General features: G+C 38.4%; 1 protein-coding gene across 7 annotated transcripts in view; it reads left to right on the top strand.

The window, feature by feature from the left end:
• Ank3 (ankyrin 3) overlaps nucleotides 1-24,310 on the top strand; it is a 446,602-nt gene that overhangs the window by 142,033 nt on the left and 280,259 nt on the right. The window contains exon 1 of one of the 7 annotated variants that reach the window (XM_042696432.1): nucleotides 20,044-20,157. The exons of the other annotated variants lie outside the window; for them this stretch is intronic. Coding sequence (XP_042552366.1) covers nucleotides 20,044-20,157 — 114 coding nt within the window. Of the gene's footprint in view, nucleotides 1-20,043; nucleotides 20,158-24,310 lie in introns of those variants that run through there. 7 annotated transcript variants of the gene reach the window in all.

The raw sequence follows: 24,310 nt of genomic DNA, 5'->3' as shown, positions 1-24,310 counted from the left end.
TTTGGCTTCTCTCCAAATAACTTGAAGCAACTGAGACAACAAAATGTTAGTGATAATTTTTATTTGTTCCTGTATACAGAATTGTGAGAATGTAAATTATCCAACCACCTATTCACTAATATATCTGTAAGCAGAGTTGCAAGGGTGTTTCCAAGCATGGGGATACAAGAGAAAAGATATCTTTCAACATTCTTCAATGGCTTACAGAAATAATACCATCATGAAACAGCCATTTAATTAACATTTATTGTGTGCTAGGCATGATGATAAGTAATTCCTTTATTTATTCAGTCATTTCATCAGTAAGTATAGAATATCTTCTAAGTGCTGGGATTTACATAAATTAATGTAGTTAAGCTGGACTCAAATCCTGAAAAGGATGCACATTATAATTCCTGTCTTACAAAAATATGTAAATGGAGATTCAAAAATGATTCAGGGGCTTTCAAAAGGTCACAGAGAAAGCTGAAGAGGCACTCCTAGATGTAGCAAATTATTTTGAGGACTTTTAATAGATATTGGATATGCATATTAGATGTCATTTGTTTACCATGTCTCTTCTTTATTACTTTGCTAATTCTAGGTAGTTGTGTCCTGCCTCTGCCATCTGATTATTCTCTCTCTGAAGCAGAGGACCAGGCAGCTCACTCCCTATAACCATCCATCTCCTCCACCCCCACCTCCACCCCCACCCCCACCCCCACGCACGCTAGGAGATCAATCACTTTTACTCAGTCTTGCCCTTGTCCTCACTGCCATCTGTTCAGGCAACTTGCTTTTTAGCACAACCCCCACATGATGTTTTCTCATTTTTAACCCCGGTTCTCTGGAATGATCTGGGCCAAACTAGAGACACAGGGCTTTCCTGTCCTAAGAAACACTCCTTCCACTTTGAACTTTACCATGATCAGCTCTACTGCCCATAACTGTCACTGTAGCAAGGACAATGATTAAAGATCTGACGATGAAAGAGCGCCCACCTCTGTTCCTCTGAGGATAGTGTGCAAAGCGAAGAAGCAGAAACCTCCCCAGTTACTGGAGCATTCTGGGGAAGCTCCCTTCCTACAGCCTCACCTCCTCTACCTCTATACATTAACTCGGATCCTTTGAGGAAAGACGTGCTTCTGCTCAGCTGAGTACATAAACGAATTACAAGAATAAGGAGTTCAGAAAACAAATAGGCATGCAGCCATGCTATTACTATGTGGCTTCGGCCTGACAGTGTTCTCTTCAATAAGCAGGCAGTGATGGCAATATGTCTAGGAAGGTATGACAAAACCTCTTAATACAATTTGCCTGCATTTTTTTTGTCCTGGGGCTTGAACTCAGGGCCTGGTCACTGTCCCTGAGCTTTTATCACCTGAGGCTGGAGCTCTACCACTTTGAGCCACAGCACCACTTCTAGTTTTCTGGTGATTAACCATAGATAAGAGTCTCACAGACTTTCCTGCCCAGGCTGGCTTCAAATCGTTTTCCTCAGATCTCATCCTCCTGAGTAGCTAGGAGCACAGGCATGAACTGCTGGTGTGTGATGATTTTGAGTTTCTTTTTCCTGAATTACTGACATAGCTATCACTATAGCCAAGGTCACAGCTCATTTCTCCCTTGGCTTTAGTTTGATTAAAGTATAAATTGCCTTCACAGGGATGGCTATAGGATATCACTTCACATTGCTGGAAAGTTCATCGTTCTTGCCATCTCATCTAAACAGACAGCAACTTTTCTACTTTGAGAAAGACCAAGAGAAAATGACAGCATTCTTGTAACCTTTCTTGTCAGTTGTTATTCGTGCCTCCATTCTGAAATGAAATTACTGCAAATATTCGAGTGTGTGTGTGTTTGTGTGTGTAAGTAAAGAGATCAATCTGCTGGCATGTTATTTCGTTTTAGTTTGCTTATGTTTATTTTGAAGGATGAGCTCTTGGTTGCTAAGTAAGATAGCAATATCTAAAGAAGTTGGGTGATTCACTTTCCACTGGTTCTTTATTGTTTTTAAAGAAACTGGACTTGGAAAGGACCTTTTGAGGCAAGGTTGGCTACTTCTCTTGTAGAAAAACAGTAGCAGAAAAACAGTCTGCTTTTCCCGGGACCGTGAGAGGCTCAGGTGTCTATCCTGGGCCTTCTCTTCCCACTCGATCTTCTCTCAGCCTGAGCCACCTCACCCACACCCACAGCTTTAGTTAGCACCCACACTGGATGACTCACAGCCCAGACCCTCCTCTGAGCTCCTGACCCAAAAAACTCAACTGCCTGTTTGACGTCTTCATATGGATGTATCAAATTCAACATCCAAAAATATATGTTTAACAAGCCACCCACATGTCTACCACTGGCCTCTGCTAAGGCAAACCCATCAGTGATCTCCCTTTTGGTCCTGGCACTGTGATCTGCCCTGCAGGTCCATCAGCTTCTTCCTGTACTGTTTGCCCCACTGCCCACATTCCAGCCATTCTGGTCTTCTGCCAGTTCCTCCCTTCCCACATCCACTCTTTCCCTGAAGGATGCCACCTCAGTTTTCAGAAGCCAGCTCAAGAAGTCTATTTTTGATATCCTGATTCAGTAAACACCCAACATTGTAGGTTTCATAGTATCTGTCACACATGTGTACGTACACACACACACACACACACACACACACACACACACACACACACACACACACACACACACACACACACACACACACACACACACACACACACACACACACACACACACACACACACACACACACACACACACACACACACACACACACACACACACACACATTGAAGCACTAGTAAAAATTCCAGTTTCCTGTCTGGTTAGATTCGTGCCTGATTCCTTTAGAGTTTTAGGTCTAAGGTGGAAAGAGTCTATGTTTGGTTTTGTTCACAAATGCATTTGATAATGTTTAGCGTACTGGTGGTTAATAGGTGGCTCTCATTCAACGTATGATGAAAATCTAAGAGAAAAGCATCTATACAGATCACACTTCAGTTACTGTAGCAGAGACGTGGTAGCTCTTCTCCACAGGTTTCTTAGACGCACATCTTGACCACCTTACTCAGTCTCCTTGTCCTTGGGTGAAGCCACATGATGGAGAAAGGAAAGGCGGTGGAATGATGTGACAAGTGACAACTCCAGGCCTGGCTCTTAAAGTCCTTTCAGTCTTTGTCCCTGCTTCCACTCCCTCTCCCCATCCCTCCATCCCTTTCCCTGCCCCACTCTCTTTCTCCTTCCCTCTCTCTTCCCCTCTGTCTCCCTCTATCTCCTGCTCTCTCCCTCTGTCTCCCTCTCTCTCCAGCAAGAGCCTGATGGATGATAAAGACCCAAACAACCAATGGCAAGGTCCCTTTATCAGGCTATGTTGGACTTTTATGTGAATCAATAATAAGCCATTATTGTATTAGATTTGCTTATTTTAGGTCAGGAAGCATGATTCAGATAGTAGAACACCTGCCTAGCAAGTGTCAAGCCCTGAATTTAACCCCAGTTTCTCAAAGAGAAATTTAGCAATTAGATTATGCTGATATAATTGGAAAGAAAAAGGATGAACTGATTAAAATCCCTTGTGGGATTTTCAAGAACACTTGATATGCTAAAATTCATACTGATAGAATTATTTGAATTGTTATAAAATTTGGGTATTAAGATCAGTGATTTTTGAAGAACAGAAGGCTTAAGTTTTGATGAGGACCTATTTGTTTATATTCATTGTTATCTACATCCTGTCTTGAGAAATATACACTTGCTCTCTTGTCATGAAGATATTCTCCTATATTTTCTCCTAAAGATGTTTTTTGATTTTTGTATTCAGTCTAGGTCTGTAGTTCTTCCTGGGTTATTTTTAATAGGTAAATGTATGGATGAAGTCCTTTTCTTGTCTGTATGAATATTCTGTTGATCTATATGACTTGGTCAAAAGAGTCTCATGGACATGCTTGGGTGCTTTTGTTCAAAATATATTGTGAATATAAATATAGGCTTATATTGGTTCTATTGTTCTTTATTCTTAATGGTTGAACCATGCTATCTTGATTGTTGTCAGTTTAAGAGGCTGGATCAGGTTTGTAAACAATGTTTAAGTTTTACAATAAATTCATTGTAAATCCTCTGTGGTTAATATTGGGACTTCATTGGATCTATAGATCTGAGGAAAGAAAAATTTTACTTTAATCAGTTAACTTTCATTTTTACTGTAATCAATTTTAATTAGCTATTGATGATGGAATCAATGGCTTCCTGTCTGCTAGGCATGAAGGATGTTATCTATGACTTCATCTCTGCTAAGCAAGGGATTTACTGAACTACAACCTTAGCCCTGACATTTTAATAATGTTGTCTCTTCCAATCTGTGAACATCTCTTCCTTAATTTAAATTTCCTTTAGTTTGTATTGGCAATAATTATAGTTTGCATTGTGGATAATTCACTTTCATTAAGTATATTTTTAGATCTTTTGTGGGGTTTACTGTTTTCAAAATGGAATTATTATGAATTTTGGCTTCCAAAGTTTTTGCTTAAAGTATACAAAATACAAGTGACATTTGTATATTAATCTTGTATCTTGAAATCAAGTAAATTCAGTTACTATGTCCAGAATATGTTTTAATAGTTATAAGTTCTTTTGAATTTTCTATGTTTTTGCCTATGAAAAATGCCAGTTTTCACTTTCCTTAAATCCCAATGACTTTATTCTTTCTTTCACTCAAGACCACCTGAATTAATGCTGGGTAAAACTACAAGGTGGGGGGGGCTTTACATCGTTGGCAGTCTTTAAAGAATAAACATTCATTATTTTACTATGATGTGTAATTTTAACTTTGAATGTTGTTTATAAAGCTCCGAATTTTTTTTTAAATTCCTGATTTGGTGACACTTCATTTTATTTCACTTTAGGGTCATACGTGATGTTGTTTTATGAAATGAATTTTCTACATTCATTGAAATGACCCTCAGTCTTCAACAGGTTAATATACTACATTATCTTAATTAGTTTGTAAATATTACACCAAGTTTGCATTCCTTGGGCAATCCTCAGTAAATTGTTAACTATTATTTTGCTAATATTTTATAAAACTAAAAATTATCATATAGCATGGTGTGAGAGATCATTCTGGTGTGTGTGTTGTATTTGTAATTTTTTTTTAGTTTTATTATGTTAGTTTGGTTAAAAAGTTGACATTATTCTCTATTTTCTGAAAGCATGGCTTAATATTGGTGTTTCTCCCAAAATGTTTGGTAGCACTTGCCAGTGAAACCATAGGAACATGGGCGTTCTCTTTGTTAGGATGGTTTTCTTTTTAGAACCACTTCAATTTCCTTTAAAAATATAGAATTTTCAAATTCCCTTTTATGTCATTTTAATAATTAACGGATTATCTCACTTCATCTAAGTATTCAATTTATTGACATAAAGTTGTAATATTTAATTATGTTTTTAATATCTGTGGGCTTTCTAGTGATACTTACTCGTTAGGTTAATATTTATAGTTTGCCTTTTCTGGTGTTAGTTACCGTGATGCATAACGATTCAGGTCAAATTTAGCAGTTAAAATAATAACAATATAAGTAATGGACTTGGATCAGGTGGGCTCTTGTTTGTGGCAGGTTCACATAGGGGTGTCAGCTACTAGGCTGTAGCGATAGCCTGGCTCTACTTCTAGATTTTGGCTTGCTGTCCTTAGGGGGGAGTGGAGGTAATGAGCCACATGCCTCTCAGTTGTATATAGCTTACCAGGCTTGTTTGTGTGGTTGCTTGGCAGTGTTCCTGGAGAGAACAGAAATGTGTGAATTCTCTAGAGACCTAGGCTTTGAACTAGTACAGAATTGCTTTATTCATATTCTATTGTCAAAGTGAGTCCAGATTTGTAGCATAGAAAAATATACTTAGCAACAATTCCAAGAGAGTGGACACAGAGGACCATTTTCTCAGTCTACTATATTTCAGTGTATGCTATTTTATGGAACTTTTGTGTAATTCATCCACTTTTATCATTGTTCTGATATAACAATCTTCATTCATTCTTACTAGGCCTTTCTGAACATAAAGTTCACCCAACTCCCAAGTCAGCAAATTTTCATGCTAATTTTTGGCCCATATGTCAACCATATGGCCCATAATACCTGAATGATTCAGAACAGAACACTCAAATGGTATTATGGAAATAATGAATTTATTATTTAAATAATAACTTAAGACAGGCAATTTACAACTTCAAAATTAAATAGTTTACAGCCATTAATGAGCTAAAATAAAGATTAGCAAGATCTTAGCACAGGTAATATATTTATCTAGGGTTTTAGTTGTATCAACAGAGCAATTCTTGGACACAATATTATAGACAAGTTGGAAGCCCAGTGGTAGGAAATTTGCCTAGCATGAGTGAGGCCCTGGGTTTCATGTCTAACACTACCAAATGGAGAAAAAGAAAGGACAAAAGAGAGGGAGGGAGAAAGGAAAGAATGGAGGGGAAAAGGAATGGATAGAAAAAACGTGAGGTTGGCAATGGATGATAGAATTTTACAAATACATTCTAAATCCACCAGTCTGTAAATACGGGCTTAAACTTGGCCAAGCAATCCTGAGTTATTTGCTTATGTGTGGTGTGTGTAAATGCATCTGGTAATAAGTGATTGTTTATTGCCTTGTTCTGTCACAAAAAATATCTGTATCATATTCATATGAAATATTGTATAAACACTTAAAAGTTATAGAAGAGTATTTAATTACCCATATGGATATTTATATATTATGTAGGAAAATAGGTTATATAAAATGTGAATAAATTATAATATTATGATATGAGTCTATACAATATATAATGTTATACATAATAATTATAGATAATAGCTATAATACATTGTGTAATGTTTTAAACAGATTGCAAATTATATTCAATCACATTGCATAATGTTATATGTAATATATAGTTTGTAATTTATTATGGATAACAATATATTAATGTATATTACATCATAAAGATTATAGAACAAATTATATGACTATATTTTTATAACATAATTACATATTTAAACACATATAAAACCTGAAGAAATGCTTGGAAAAATACAAAAAATTAATGATAGTTACTTCTTTTTTCTTTTTTTTCTGTCAGTCATGAGGCTTGAACTCTGGGCTTGGGCACTATCCCTGTGCTCTTCAGCTCAAGGCAAGCTCTCTATTGCTTGAGCCACGGCGCCACTTCCAGTTTTCTAGTGGTTTATTGGAGATAAGAGTCTTGAGGACTTTCCTGCCCAGTCTGGCTTTGAACTGTGATTTTCACATCTCAGCTTCCTGAGTAGCTAGGAATACAGGCGTGAACCACCAGTTCCCGGCTTGATAGTTATTTCTAACTAGTGGAAGTGTTATTGTTTTCTAATTACCTATCAATTCAATTTTTTCTTTTGTTTTCTGGTTTGTGAATGGCAGTTTTTATTTTATTGCAGTAAGACTATTGAACATGAGATCCATCCATTTAACCCATTTTTAAGAGTATAATATAGCATTATTGGCCACAGGTGCAATGCTGTATAGCATGATCCAAATTTTGAAGTCATCGTTTCAATTTTGTCACCTATCAATTTTGAAGTCATCGTTTCCAAGTCCCCTGGTCTTGGAAAACCACCATTCTACTCTCTGGTTATTTTAGAAACTCCTAAAATAAAATCATGAAATATTCTTTCACTTAGCATAATCTCAATATGAGTTTTACTTGCCAAATTTTTCCATCCCTGATTTGAAATTTCTTAAATGAATATGTGCTCAAGACTTAAAGACAGTTTTTGAAAGAGTACTGTTACAAGAAAGCACTATACAACCATGGTTTTCAGAATGACTTAAATCTTACTGTCATTCTCTCTCTTGGTTTGTTTGTTTGTTTATGTACTAAGAATTGAACCCAGGGCCTTGTCATGCTAGGCAAGCCATCTACTACTTAAGCCACACTCCATTCAATTGTCATTTTCTTTTCTTTCCTTTTTTTTTTTTTTTTGTCGTGGGGCTTGAACTCTGGGCTTGGGCATTGTCCTTGTGCTCTTCAGCTCAAGGCGAGCGCTCTACCGCTTGAGCCACAGCACCACTTCCGGTTTTCTAGCGGTTTATTGGAGATAAGAGTCTCACGAACTTTCCTGCCTGGGCTGGCTTTGAACCGCTATCCTCAGATCTCATCCTCCTGAGTAGCTAGGATTACAGGCGCCCGGCTTCAGTTGTCATTTTCTATATAAGGAGATTTCTTGAGTTTTATCAAACTCATGGACTCACCTCAATCTTGAAATGACTTCCTCATAGGTTAGAATGTTTTTATTGCCGCTCACATAGCATATGGCTCACGGAATGCAGTGGTTACTATAGGATTTTAGCTTTTGCTTTTAGCATGAAGACTGAGATAATTCTTACCAAATAAGCATAGAGTTGGGAGGGGGGGAAGGGCGAGGAAAGGGGTGACATCAATCAAGATGCATTATATTCATAAACTGCTTTGTCAAATGGCAGCTCCTTTATATAACTACTCAAAAATAATGAAATATAATTAAAAATAAAATGTTAGCTCTGGATAATGGAGACTAAATTTTTTGGCTGTTCAGTTCTTTGGAAATTAATCTCCTCCAAATGATATATGCTATTTAATTTCTTAGGCAATGTTATGTTGTACTTTATACATTGTTGAGTATGAAGTAACATGTTACCCCAAGATCCTAGCTCACTTGATTCATAATTATAGTAAAGGGTGAGAATTGAGAATATAAATTTTATTCCTTAAAAGAAAAAAAATAAACCCAGCTATTGTGAAAAGACTTTGGTTATAAATCAGAATCGGCATTTTTACTACACCTCTATGACCTGAATATTCTTGAGTTGTGAAGTCAGGAAAATTATTGCTAATGTTATACACAGAATTGTATCTGTGCTGAACTGCTTGTCTTGGTAGTTTTCACTGGTGAGACAGAATTATAATGTACATGCCAATAGTAAAGTGGTTCTTCTGGTTAGTGACTTCTACTATTATCATTGGTGGAATATAACCTGTGGCCAAATCTTTCTAGATTTAAGTACCATAGCTTTCAAAAAGAGTGCTATTGGAGCTTTTGATGACTGACTGTTTGAGCCAGTTTCCATCTAGGGAATGGTTAGCATAGGGTGAAAATGGTGAATATTTCTACTGTGTTCAAGCATGTCTGATAGAGGAATAATGAAACTTTCTAGGAATTGAATTAGATCCCATTTGAATTAGATATACTCTGGGAGAACAAGGCAGAGCAGATCCCATATTTTGCGTTGATTTCTCTTACTGGTTTAGTTTGTGAAGAGTGGACTGCACGATTTCCAAGGCAGATTCAGAACACCTAGGCAAATGTGGCAGCTCCTGCCTGCAGCTCAGTGACTCAGGCAGTGTTTTCCATGTCAACACCTGCTCATTAGGACCTGAACCAAGATTCCCAAGAGCTCTCAGATAGCCCTGATTTTGTGTCCCTGCCAATCTGCCCTAGAATTTAATAACAACCTTGAGGTGAAACTTAGTCCTTTCCTTATTGCTAATCCCCCAAACCATCTGGCCTTTCCCTCTCTCTGAATAGCAATTTGGTGCACAGGGTTGGGAGGTGGATGGAGTGGAACTGGAGGAACGACTCAGCCTTACATTGCTTAAGGAACAATCCATTCTTTCAGGGTGAGCTGGATAGAGTTTCTTTCAGGCCAGAGACCTAAGCTGCTTCTTCCCATAGCTTCCCACACCTTTAATTGCCAGATAATTGCTTGAAATTTGCACCATTCATTAACTATTGACATACCTCCAACTGTAGTTCTTTTAATGAAATGATGCCAGAAAGACTCATGAAAGTCAGTAACCATGATCCTAATGCAAAAATAAAAAGACTTTTCTTTAAGTTTCCATTATGCTTAATATAGTACCACCCAGAAAAGACTCATAAATATTGGTTTATTTCTGTGCCTTGTACTACAAAGTAACTGAAGTAACTTAGTAGGAAATATACAGTATATAGTAAAAAAAATCATTAACAAAATACAAAGTATCAGGCCTTCCTTCCACCCTAGGAAGCAACTAGAACATAGATAGTGAGCTAGGTGTACTGAGCATTTGATGAGTGTCTTACATGCATATAAGTATTATATCACCTCCATAAAGGAGGTATCTAGAAACAATTTCTTAAATGCATAACTTAAGGAAATTTTGTGTGCATGTGGTATAGAAATGCACATAGCAGCATATATATCTTTCATCATTCAAATGATAACTAATACAGTCAAGTTCACAGAATAAGTAACTCTTCCTATCATGTTAATATACAACCACACACATGTGAACTTACATGTATACACACATACCTGTGTATGTGTATGCAGATGCATACATCCACATATGTGGGTGTATATATGTGTATATATACATACACATACATATTCTAAGCTTCAGTTTGTGATCCAAAGTCCTCCAAGCCTTGTTTTGTATAGTCTACCAACTAAGAGTTGTGTTTACATGTATACTGGGTAGAGACAAATCAAAAGGAGAATACTTTTAGTGACACATGATACTCAAATTTGCATCCATAAAAGTTTATTGGGTCACTCACTTACCATCACTGCTATTTTGCATTAAAGCCACAGAGCCCTGCTAGCTACTATAAAAACTACCTGGTCCATACAACCTAAGATACTTACTGTGATTTTTACAAAAATGGTTGCTGGGCCTTAACCTCAGGACACATAATAAGTACTGTGAAATTTGCCTGAATTAAGCAGCACTTTTGTGTTTGAAAGGCAATTGTCTCTCCCCTTGGCTCTTCAAAACAAATTTAGAATAGAATGAGCAAATTGTTACTGGTTTGCATCTTTTTCTAATTTTTTCCTTTGACATTAATAGGGTAGGTGCTCTACTGTTTGAGACATGCCCCTACTCCTTTGGCTTTGATTACTTTTGAGCTAGGGTCTCAAAAGTTGACCCAAGTTGGCCTGTACTATGATCTTTCTACTATCATCCCACCCAAGCTGGATGAAAGACACATGGCCACCATGACTATTTTGTTGTTGTTTGTGAGATAGATTTTTGATAATTGTGCCCAGGCTGTTCTTGAAGTATGATCCACCTGAGTATCTGAGATGACAGGAATGAGCCGCCACACCTAGCCTCAATATTTACCTGTTCATTGGTTTTGTTAATATAACTTTTATTTTTACCTCCTATACTTTATGACACTAGGTCCCAAAGATGATACTTTGAATCTCCAGCTTTTAATAACTTGTCATTTATATCCTTACAAGTAGAAGGTTACACAGATGTAGAACATGGGATTTGTAAATCTTAATTAGACTGATTTACAATGTGCATTTTGAAACAACGTGGGCAGAGATCTATCAATATTGACCTAGTTGTAGGACAGGGATGGAGAGAGGGAATCCCTGATGCACTTGGGGACCCTAGTACCAGATTGTTAAGAGTCTGCTCTGTGTTTATGTGCATTTTGTTTGTTTTCTGTAGCACCCATGTTTTATAGACATTGGTTATTAAAATATAGTGGTAAGATAGGCAAGAAGCAGGTGTTTTTTCTCTACCACAGAAGGACAAGGCTATAAACTCTGCATGTAACTCTTTCTATGGCACCAAGTCAGTGCTAAATCCAAGAAAATAGGATTTAATGTTTTTAAGTCATAAAGCTGTTGATCTGTTTCACAATAAGTGGTAATTATTACTTGAAGTTTGACTGATTGCCTTACATCATCTTGACATAGTGTTATTCTATCTTTGGCCTGTATAAATATGATTTTATAAGTCAATCAGGTAAATGTTTCACTCTTTTAAAATAAGACCCTTTGCCTTTTGGGTGCTTTTCCTTCCTCTTATAGAAGGTTAGTAGATATCACTGCATAGGACAACAATTGTGAATCTTCACAAGATGTGAAGATTCAACTGCTTTGCAGTTGAAAAAATGTAAAAGTGAATTTATATTCCTTATATCTTGATCAAAATAAAGCAAGGGAAACAGGGCATATGCATCAATCATTTCATCCTTTCTATATTTTAATAATGTGTGTGTGTGTGTGTGTGTGTGTGTGTGTGTGTGTGTGTGTGTGTGTGTGTGTGTGTGTGTGTGTGTGTGTGTGTGTGTGTAGGGAGAGAGCTGAAGAATTACTTCTCTTTAACAGATAGGGACAGAACAGGAATCAGGGATTTTTAAGGTTGTATAATCTATTGGCAAACTTGCTATAAGATCTATTATGGCTATTTGCATTATCTTTCCTTCAGATCACTTTAAATATAATTAAATAAACATTAAAGAACAAGTGAAATATTAAAGCAATCATAGAATAGGTTTAGCTTTGGAAGGAGATATTTGTACTATAAAGTACATGGGAAAATTTACTTCATTGCTTAGTTGTCATAGTCCACAACTTTTTATAATTATTAAACAATAAGCTAATAAAAATGGAAGTTAGAACTATCCAGATGATTTAGAAAGCAAGTAATATAAAAAATATTTCTTGTAAAAAAAACAAGCATGTCTCTTGTTCTTTTTAGCTAGTATATTGTATCAGAATTGGATACACTATGTGAGATAGCACACATGGTTTGCTGTCAGCAGGTTTCTTAGTATAGAGGGTGTTGTTTATTTTTGAGAATTACCAGCTGAGTAGAGTGAAGTGATTGATTAAATTGGCTTGGTACCTTACTATCTGAATTTATTTTTCCTGGGAAATTTAAAGATAAAAAGAAGCAATGAGTCTATAAGCAATTGTTCACTTTCAGTTCAGTCACGTTATATTTCTTATAGTACCTGTCTGTCTGGTTTTATCTTGTTCATTTCTTTGTTTAGTTTGCTTTCTACGCCTATATCTTACCAGAAGGAGGTCTAGAAGCTTGAAAGAGTGGCCTTCATCTGATTCATGTGCCATTTAGTCTTGAGGACAGAAAAGGAATTTCATTACCTTTTCAGTACATAAGCAATTGGCCAGAATCTGAAGGGTTAAGGTATGAAACTTGATATTTTGCAGCTGAGAAAGAGATTGTATTGTTCAGAAAGAGTTACTACAAGTGCTTTTCATTCTCTCTTACAAGCCCCAAATACTGCTTCCATGGCATATATAAATAAATGTGTGGTAATTAGTAGTCCATTTGCTTTGCTTAGTTTCCCATTGATATGTAGAGTAGGGGCCAAGTCTCATTCATATACAAGACCCAAGGGCCAAAAAATGACAATCTGAGTGAGCAAGCTAGTGAATGACTATTCTCTGGGTAAATGGAGACTTCATTTAGCAAAGTGACCATGAACATCGTATGTTCTTGTGATATATCTCTTCATAGACAGTGTAATGACTGTCAGGTGAGTGTCCTATGATACTTGTTTGTTTGGAAAACAATTTTTTCTAGAGTTGAGCTTTCTTCTTTATTAGTATAACTTTACATACACTAGGAATTTCCAGAAGAAATCTAATATCGACCATGTGTCTCTCTCAAATTTCTTTTTGTTTTTTTGGGGGGTCTGGTCGTGGGGCCTGAACTCTGGACCTGGGCGCTGTCCCTCAGCTCTTCAGATCAAGGCTAGCACTCTACCACTTGAACCACAGCACCACTTCTGGCTTTTTTGTTTTTGCTTATGTGGTGCTGAGGAATCGAACCCAGGGCCTCAGGCATGCAAGGCAAGTGCTCTACCACTGAGCCACCTTCCCAGCCCCTCTCTTTCAAATTTCTAAAAGCTACTTTTTGAAAGTTTTAAAAAGAGAAATTAAATGGACATAGCCAAAATATCATTTAATAAATCAATAATGTAAAATTACTGAATCATATCATAGATTTTAAGACAGTATTGAAATCTGATGTGTTTTTACATTTTAATTTGGAATGCTGTTTTTATTGTAAATATTTAGTCTATTTTATTTCACAAAACTTACTTAGAAATTAGATTGGCATATACAGAGTGCTCCAAACACACTTAAATGTGTTTTAGTATCTGAGTTTAATGTCACTTACAATTTTTTAAGTTTCAAATTAATGAAGAAAATTCAGCTCTTGAATTCTCTTGCTTATATATCAGGAACCAGTAGCTATCTATGACTGTGGGCTACTGTTTTAGGCAGGGAAGATTATAATCTCTTCTTAAGTAAAACTTTTCTCGGTATTTTCTTTCTTTCAGTCCCAAAGCAGATGATTCTGGAATAGTGAGAAAGTTTCTCAAAGTCATTTGCTCCTACTAATCCTTTTATAGGAACAGGGGCCGAAAAGAGGAAATGGCACATTTGGGTGGGTTTGTTTGCATATAATCTTTGGTGCCTGCCATGTACTCTGCTCTCCTAGGCACTGCAGGGGATATGATTGCAAACCTTACCATATGCAGTAAAAGCTCTGCTGCTCTGCCAGCCAGTACAAGGGTGTGATGGAGAAACTATAGGAAAGCCATCCCAATGTATCTGCCCCACTGGCCCATGTGAGGTCACTGAAGCAGCTGGCGTGTTGGGACAGCTGGCAGGTTTTCTCTCCAGGGTTGAAGTCAGGCCAGGTAGTTGAATAGACAGCCTGTTCTGGAGAAGCGGGGCAGACTGAGTGCTGAGACAGCTGGTACCCTAGCCAGTCTTGTGGACTAGAAGTGCCACTCCCTAGGAGGTTTGTAAACCATCCTGGGCATTTCATTGGCACTATTCAGGCACATGGGCACACACGCTTCTTAAGGCCTTCACACATCTCATCTGAAAATGGAGGATAAGTTCAGACTTTCTCCGGGTACTATCTTGTCATTTATAACCATTGACAGGTTTAGTGTTTGTTTTCTTTTTGGTTCCCCCACATCATTTACAATGTGCTCAAGGTCTCTTGCTATTGTCTCTATCTAGGATGGCAAAATTAATGAAATGACAATGATCCATTTTTCTTTGTGAAGGAAAAATATTTTGACTGTCTTTTATGATGAGGTTGTGCTGCTTCAAAAAAACTGAGGTGGGTGTAGTACAAAATAGTTTTCATTCCAGCCAAACATAACTAATGGCTCATTGCTGAGAGCCTAGTGTAGGGGTGGCAGGGTACAGCCTTCTGGGAGTTTGGAAAACATTTTTCTGTTTCTTTATTGCTTTCTACCTTTTATTTTCCAATGTACCCTTCCGTCTCCTTTTCTCCACATCACTACGTAATGTCTTTTCAAAGGGCACAGCTATTGTAACTTCAGAATCTCCCAAGTGGCAGTGTCATCTCCATAGAAATCACATACATTGTTATTTGTTTGTGTGTCAACTAAGCTCAACAATGCAGAGACACTGTTGAAGTGACAGCTTGGCGTTCAGGCAAGCTATTAATGGGCTGTTATGATATTCAGAGTTTATCTTGAAATCTGGGAATGATATAAGCAAAATTTGAAGAGAATAAAAATGATCTCCTGGTAACACCTTCTGGTGAATGGATTTGGCTTTCAGTGGAATATTTAGTTACAATGGTTGGACTCCTGGTTCTGATATTATCTGGAGTATAAACACGACTTGATTTGCCAAAGTAGAAAGTGATTTTTACCTTTTGTAGTAGTAGTAGTCGTCGTTGTCGTTATAGTAGTAGTTTTATGGTCGAATAATAAATGGGAAAAAAGTGCTGTAGATGAAACTGACTAGCTCTGCTAAAGAAATTGAGAATTATTTTGAGTAAAATAGTGAAGAACCTTTTGTTTAGTTCAAGGCTAGAACTATACCATATGAGCTACAACTTCATTTCTATAAGGCAACTTTGAGTAGGAAGAATTGGTTTCTGCATGAACTCAGGCACAAGTGGGGGGAAGATGGGGCCATTGCTACAATTGTCCTGCTTTCCAAGTGTGGTCATCCAAGCTGCCTTCTGAGGGAAGGGTGGAATCCAGAACTCCATTTCTTCAAATCAGCCAAGTGGCTCAACTGTTATTGTACCTGCTTTTCCTGTAAGCCTTGTTCCATGAGCATCCTCTTGGACTAGCAAAAGTCTGAAAGATTACTCATCCTCTATTTGGAAAGGATAATTTAGGAATTTCTGTACTTGGGATCTTTTTCCCCTTTACTATTTTTTATTATCTTTAAATAGTTGTACAAAGAGGTTTCAGCTCCATGTGTCACACAGTGTTGATCAGTGTCCTGTCTTCTATAATTCTTTCCCCTTCTCCCATCTATCTCCCATCTATCTATCCCATCCAGCCCTTCAACGTTCCTAGTTTCATTTTCACATGTGTACACTGATATTATGACCTTTTACCTAGAGTTTTTAGAAAACAAAAACATGTTACTATTTTTTTTTACTTAAAGTCGCCTAAGAATTATTATTCATTACCTTCAACAGCTTTGGCATTCTATACTGTGGCTATGCTCATCCTGTGCAAATCCTATGCACTAGAAGTGGGACCGGGGAACTTGCTATAAGCACCAGTGTCCATCAGACTGACTGAACCATGTATTTTTTTTCCTCTAACACTATGTTCTCAGTCTATTGTGGTTACTCTATGGGCCTGGCACACAGCTCAGACACAAGCTTGTACTAACTGGACCACAATTCATGTTACTTTGAAGATTTTTACTCCTCCCAGTGGAGAACAAACACTGACGTGGGAAAGTCTGATGAGACTTAGGGAGTGAGGTTTTTTTGAAGTTGTATTTTTTTTAATTCATGTCCCAATTTCGGCAGTTATAGACTTGTTTTCTACAATTATCAGTAAGAATTATCTATTCCTTTGGGGGTGGAAGGACCTTGTATTTATAGCTGCCTTTCGTCCAAAACCCTTGGGAGAATAAGCACAAATATCTTGAGGGTTCCTTATCAGGGTGGGTGCTGGGCACAGAGGAAGGGCTGGAGAATTAAAATCACACAACAATGTTCATTGTCCACAGGATTGCCTTCCTTGATACGGTTGCTATTTAGAAATCTAGTGTAAAAATGGAAGACACAAACACATTTCTTCAAAGAAAGTCTAAACAAGATAAACACTAGGATGTTTTATGTTGGGGTAACCACTGGTTAAACAATGTAATGGCAAAATTTACTTGATGGTGTCATAAAAGTTATGTGTTCTTCTGGATGTCTGAATAAAGCAAAGCATTCTTCTAAAAAAACATATGTTGAAAAATACCTGTGGCTTGCTTTCCTAATTTCCAAGTATGCTTTTGCTGATTGAGATCAATAGAAAATACTGGACTTTGCCAACCTCAGATGGAGAAGTTACCTTGATCAAGGATACTTATAAATATACTACAATTTAAAGTACCATCCTTGTCCATAAAGGAAGGAAAAATGAAGTTCCAGGAGCCTGTGGGAAATCAGCCAAATTCTTAGCTGGCTGTCCTCTTTCACTTACTGAAAATAAGATGAAATTATATGAATGTTCCTCAAAAGTACAGGATGATTTATAAGAGAAGGAAGCACTCAAACATTTAAATTTTTATTCTTTCCTCTTCCTCACTTGTTTTACAGCTAAGAATACTTTATAGAAGCCAGGCACCAGTGGCTCAACCTATAATCCTGACTACTCAGGAGGCTGAGCTATAAAAATCATGGTTTGAAGATAAACCAGACATGCAAATTGAAGAAACTCTTAAATTAACTAGTAAAAAAGGCTAGTTAGAGCAGCAATTGTCAACCAAAAAAGTAGAGTGAGAATGTGAAATCGTGAGTTCAAATCTAATAAGTTAATTCTTTTTTTTACTACAAACCCAAATGCAATTTGTCTGTTTTTAAATGTGAGTTAATTTAGTCTTCTAAAATCCAACCCCCTCCCCCATGATACCACTTTTCTGTTAGAGAAATGGTTTTATAGCAGTAAAGATACTTTCTAGGACTCTTTCCCTATGGTGATGGTTTCTGTGAAAAGCAATCACATGAGCATCAGTAGCTCTCAGTAGCCATATGACTAAAGTGCTTTTCACATGGTTCTCAAACATGCAAACCACTTGTAATAGGAATGGACATAATCCTAGCTACTTAGAGAGAGGATCACAGTTTGAGCCAACTCTGATAACAAGTTAGTGACAGCCTCAACTCAATCAAAAGCTGGGAATGATACAGTTAGCTTATTATCCCAGTTATACAGACCCATAAATTGAGAGCAGCCCTGGGAATCAATGAAGCAACCCTATCCCCAAAATAAAGGGTAGAGTACCTGCCTAGTAAGCACAAGGCCCTGAGTTCAGTTCCTAGTACTAAAAAAATAGATGTCATATGCCCTGCATGCCCTTTTCCATTTTCATGTGTGTGTGTGTGTGTGTGTGTGTGTGTGTGTGTGTGTGTGTGTGTGTGTGTGTGTGTAAAGGTGAGGTATAGAGGGGTTAGAATTACTTAAGAATTACATTTTTTTTTAGCAGTGTCCCCTCCTTCATTTTCTCACATTTTTTTTCCCTCCTGACCTCCTTCCTCCTCAAGTTGTATAGTTCATTTCCAACATTGTGTCGAGTGCATATTACTGCTGAATGGCCTGGCAGAGACTACAAAGGACCCTCCAAGAGGAAAAGAAAAAGGATCTTTGATTCCCAAATCAGAAATATGGCAAATGAAAGGTACATGCATGGATTTGCACTGACGACTCTTTGCTGATGGAGATCAATGGAAAATTTGCAGGCAAACAACAGCTCCAGAGAATTCCACCAACACCCCCGGAGATGCCCTGGACTTTGGGCTCCACCTTCAAGGCACCTTACAGTTATCCCTGCAGAGCAAAAAGTGTAGGCCTGCAAAGTCACGGGCTTCACCATTCAAATGGACAGACTGTGTCTCCATTAAAGCATCATCTTTATTCTCCTGAATTTCTTCCGTGAAATTAGGGTGTCCTAACTCCAGGACATATCTTTTAGGGCAGTTTATTACTTCAGCAGCTTCTGGCTACAGCTTTTGTTGTCAATTGTGTGTGTGTGTGTGTGTGTGTGTGTGTGTGTGTGTGTGTGTGTGTGTGTGTGTGTGTGTGTATGTGTGTATGTATGTGTGTGTGATTTCCACTTATTAGATTTCTTCCCGTGTGTGCATCCTCACAGAAGATGGCCTGGCAGGCCCTAAATGTTACTGCTTCACTTCACATAATGAATATTCAGAGGCTGCAGTCATTGAGGACTCAGGTGGCAAAAATAGTAAGGTGATTGAAGCAAATCCAACATGAAGGCAAATCTGCATTTTAGCGACTCCAACACCCTAATGACAGCACAGATTCCCATCCTCTGACCACCCCTTCCCCACCCCCCTGCCCCAGACCCCAGGAGGGGAGAATCCTGGGGAACCTCCTCTGAACCAGGCATCTGTTCCATACACCAACATGCTCACGCCTTTCTGGATGATGCGTTGTAATCAGCATATTGTTTTTCCAAGACAACAAGCCCTTCTGTGGTCCTTTCTATAAAATGCATTGGGGCTGATAACTCAGCATAAAGGACGTCCTGTTGAGAGCAGCAATGCATGCATTGTTTCCCTTACAATGCAGTCAGGATCTCCATAGGAACATAGAGCGTGGTTTTGGAAGTCTTATTTTATATATTTTGTCACCATCAGCAGTTGAACTAAAGTAGGAACCGCTCCATTCTATGACGGGTTAAATTATGCTCAGTGCACATCTAGTGGTGATGTATAAATTGCAGCCCTTTCTCTCTCTCTCTCTCTCTCTTTCTTTTTTGAAGGATTCTAAAATAGTTTTTCAGGATTAGTGCTGGATTTTTGCTTCTGCATGTGTGGTGACTCTTGATTTTTTTCCCTCTCGGAAGAGCATCCTTTGCAGCATTCCCCCTTCAGAGGATCACTTAGACACTTCCAGCTGGTGGCAGGGGATACAGCCATAATACAGCTCCTCTGTCCCAGCTGTCTTCACTACGGTAAATGCGTTAGGATGGCTGCACTCTCGTGCAGGGCTTCAGGTAAAGGAAGGTGGAGGATGAAGTCTGGACCCTGCTGTTCTGGTTTTTAAAACGCTTCAGCAGTCTCCCGCATCTTTGGCCTTTTTGAATGTCTTCCTGCTTCTCGAGTCAAAGGCTTCTCTCCAGTGAGTAGAATGCTGCTGTTCGCCTGATCAGAGGTGCCTGAGGAAATCACCTTTTCCAAGAAAACCCTGCGTGCTTTGACAGGATCTTTTTCAATGCATTATGGCTCATGCAGCCTCCCAATTAAAGAAAAACAGGGATTTAGAAATCAATGCTGAAGAAGAGACTGAGAAAAAAAGGAAACATCGCAAACGGTCCCGGGATCGGAAGAAAAAGGTAGCTATGTCTGCTAGAGCATATATATCTTTGCCTGGATTCTTTTTGTTGTTGTTTTCATCTCTTCCTGGCATCTGCAAGAAGCATGACAGGCTCTTTTTACATGCTGGGTAGAGTGTAAATTGAGTGTGTAAATGGGGAACAGAAGATAAAAGGCTGGTGGTTGAGCATGGCCACAGGCTGGGCACCGCAAGGATAGCTTTTCATCCTGGGGGTTGGTTGATGATTGCAGGGCTATGCGGAAGGTGTGCCTCACTCTACACAGGCCCCGGCACATTTCCATGACACATAAAGGTGTTGGGAATGAGTTAAAAGTACTTTCTTAACAGCCTGGTCAAGGTTAACTGTACTGGGGTGACAGGTTTTGCAGGAAAGGTCGGAGTGGCAGCCTTTGTACTTCTTAGAGGTCTCATGGAAAAGGAGCTCTTGTGTTAGAATGGTGTCACGTGTGTGTGTGTGTGTGTGTGTGTGTGTGTGTGTGTGTGTGTGTTTCTGAGGCAGATCTGTGACCTTAAAGACGTAGCACAAAAGTCATTTCCTGTTCTGCCTTCTTTTTCCTTTTTCTTCCCCTGTGCCCGGTATTTCTTTTAGGTGTTGTTAGTTAGATTGTGCAATAGAAATCAGCTGCTAGAAATAACTTTCTGTTGTTAAATTAAGGTACGATCACAGAGGTTTGATTTTTTTTTTCCTGTCTTTCTTTGCTTGCTGGGTCAGAGGGATTATCCTAAATGTAGGACTTCCCCCTGATACAGCCAGATGTAAGCCCACACCACTGATTGTGATCCAAGCCTGATGGGGGACCCTCATGGTCCCCTACTGAGACCCCAATGCAGATCTGTTCTGAGTCATCAGTGTTTGACTCCAGCCAGAGAGAAGTTACTGTTTTGTGGCCCGCCACAGAGTAACTGGCGATGAGCTGGTGAATAAGGCCCCAAAGCACTCCTTCCCCCTTGGTAGCTAATAAAAATGGACTGAAAAACTCGGTGATCTGGGTATGTAACTCAGGTCATAAAGCATTTTTACGTGTCTTTGTGAGAATTCCCAAGGGGAAGATAATCTTAATTTGCTCAGGGCTCTGATGCGTGTGCCTTCTTAGTGATGTGTGGGCTCCATCTACCACATGGGCCTCTCTTCAGGACAGACCCATGGATAGATTTGGTAACCCACACCTCCACCCCTTTTGCCATTGTCTTCAGGGTCAGGATCCTCAGGAGAAGGCACTGGCAGCTCTAGTGACAGAGCAGACCTGGAGACTTAACTTACAAGGCTGCAGTGGTTTTGCTGCAAGATGTTCAATGGAGATAAGTTTCCACGTTGATATTCTTGTAAATGAATTTCAGGAATGTGTTTTCATAAAAGTACAAACTTAGGATAAGGAATTCTTCCCCAGAGGTACTTCAAAGCCTTGCACAGCAGAGTTATGAAATGGTCAGATTTGGGTCTAATTGTGTTGTCTTGGGATTGTGTGAGAAGGTCACTATTGATTACCCCTTCACCATGAATCACATCCCCCTCCCCCACCCACCCACTACACTCGGATAAATGAGCTTCTAAGACACCTAGGGGTGAGGGCTTATGTTTCTGTAAAGATATGCTGTCATCATTAAGGTCAATGCTGACTGTAGGAGTTGTCAGCCTTCCTAGGCTATGTGCAGTTGTGTTTTGTAGCAGTGATGACTGACGTGCTGCCTTTGTGCAAAGGCTCCTGTTTGACTTGGAAGACAAACAGGGAAAAGGATGAGGCAAAGGGAGTTTCAGGACCCACTAAGCTGAAACAAATGCTTTGTAGACCAAAATGCTTTGTTAGGAGTACAACAGAGGCTGTCCAGTGTAAATCTCTTAGCAACCAGAAGGGAACATGGAGAAATATCAATATGACTATTGTAAATGTACAAGTGGATGTAGATGAGTTGTTCTCAAGGCACTCACAAAGTAGATCCACAAAGTGGCTCATGGATAACATGTTCATTGCTATGGTACTAGTTAATTCCTAATCCAAATAATTGATCTATTTCCTATTAAAGTTATAGCATGCTGAGGAAGACATAATCATTCTCAAATTATTTCATTGGCAGCTTTTAATGGACAAAGCTAAGAATCAATTACTTTGAAGTCATACTCTAGAGTCCCTTCATTGCTGTGGCATACAAAAACTTGATTTCTTACAAAGTGAACTGTTTTGACTTTGAGTTTCTTTTCTTCCCACTGTTTTTTCCCCTTCTAAAATCCTAATCAAGGCCTATGGGCTATTCTGTCTCATATTGTAGATCCCATGTTAGCAGAAAAATATAAGCAGCATTTAAATATAAGTGTGTTGGTTATTTGGGGGATAGTGGCTCTTCTTCATATGAAGAAAGGTCCTCAGGTATATTTTAATTACATGGAAGTAATAGTGGGTATTTTTTTTAAAAATCACAGAATAGAAAGTTCAAGGAATATCTGTGCTACTAGTATCTATTATTAGGAAAGTGTCTTATTTACAAAATGAAGAATTTAGTCCATGCAGTCCTGAGATTTGAATGTGAGCAAACCAGGAGAACTTTTTCTTGATAATACATATGCAGCACAACACCAAGCCACATGTGAAATTACTATGCATTGTGATCAGATCACAATATGCATCTCAACTTAACACCAGATTTACATTTTACCAGGTTTTTAAAAATGCAATAAATTACACATTCGGTCTGTTTTGAATATGTTAACCATGAATATGTGAGTAACAGTCAAAAAAATAAGAGTAGAGAACTTTGAGGAATTTATGTAATTAGTTGAATTTTAATAAGGATGTGTTTTATTCTTATCACAAGTTCTTTAAGTTAAGGTTTAAATTATGTAAGTCTAAGTGGGAGGAAAGACTCTGGTCATGGAACCCAGAGTCATTTACCTACCTAGTACATACTATAAGCCTGAGCAACCTTTCTCTTCTATCAGCCACTTTTCTGACTTGAAGGAAAAAAAGGAGTGTGTGTGTGTGTGTGTGTGTGTGTGTGTGTGTGTGTGTGTGTGTATGTATGAATATGTATGAGTGTGTATTGTGAGAGAAAAGATGATTATTAGTTTACAAACTGCTTACCAGAGTGTGTATTATTATTATCTCTTACCATACTTTCCCATGACTCCTTCTAGACATATCTTTTTCTCCCTCCTTTTTCCCCTTCCTGTTACACACACACACATGCACGCGCGCGCATACACACACACACACACACACACACACACTTGACCCCTTTCATGATCCCAGTGCTTTGGTTGGCAGCATGTGGAAGACATGCCAAAAGAGACAGAGTGTCTTTGCATGGGAGATACTGGACCCATGTCCTCTACCACCTAGCTGCAGTGTCCCTGGCCCATGGGTGTTGGCCAGTAGATGACCAGCCTATTGTAAATCCCAGCCAGTTTGAAGTCACTCACAAACAGCCTTCTTGTGGTGCAAGCTGTGGTACTATGCTGCCATCAACTTCTTTTGCCATGTTACATGTGTATTTTGTTCTCTCTCTCATGTATAATATGCATTTCAATAGTGAGGCCTAGGAGGAAAATTGACCCCAATTTACATAATAACTTTGTTTTTTACCATATGAATATATGTTTACATATTCACCTATAAGGTGGCCTGTGGAAGCATTTATGATCTTAGCTCTTTCTATGTCTCTGACATAGTGCTTAGATACTGAGATAAAGTGGCAATTAATTCCATGATTAATGTAATGTTTGATTAATGGTGTCCATTTCATATAATCAGTGGAAGGGCAAGAATAAATATTTATTGCCTTATTCTTGCATTCATGCATTCCTTCAGTGAGCATTTATTGAGTGACTTCTGTAAGGCATTGCATCAGATTTTGGAGACAAAGTGAAACAGAATAGTAGAAAAGATATAGTAGCCTCTATCAGAAATGGGAAATAAGCCAAGATTACTACAAATCACCCTACATAAGGCATGGAAAGTTGTCCACAGAGAAACCCACAATTGACCAGAAGAAACTGAGATAAGACCTCAGTAAGACTCCTTTATACAACTACTTAAAGATAATAATAATATTAAAGTTGAAAAGACTGAGCTTAAGAAGAGAAGTCAGGATATAGACAGGAGTAGAAGGACAGGAACCCTAGAGCAAAAATAATACAAGCGGAACAGTCTATTAGGATG

This window comes from Dipodomys spectabilis, unplaced genomic scaffold (assembly GCF_019054845.1).
Source record: "Dipodomys spectabilis isolate Male_0828 unplaced genomic scaffold, ASM1905484v1 ptg000207l, whole genome shotgun sequence".
NCBI classification, from domain to species: Eukaryota; Metazoa; Chordata; class Mammalia; order Rodentia; family Heteromyidae; genus Dipodomys; species Dipodomys spectabilis.
Note: the sequence above shows the minus strand (reverse complement) of the source record. Positions and strands in the feature narration are given on the sequence as shown.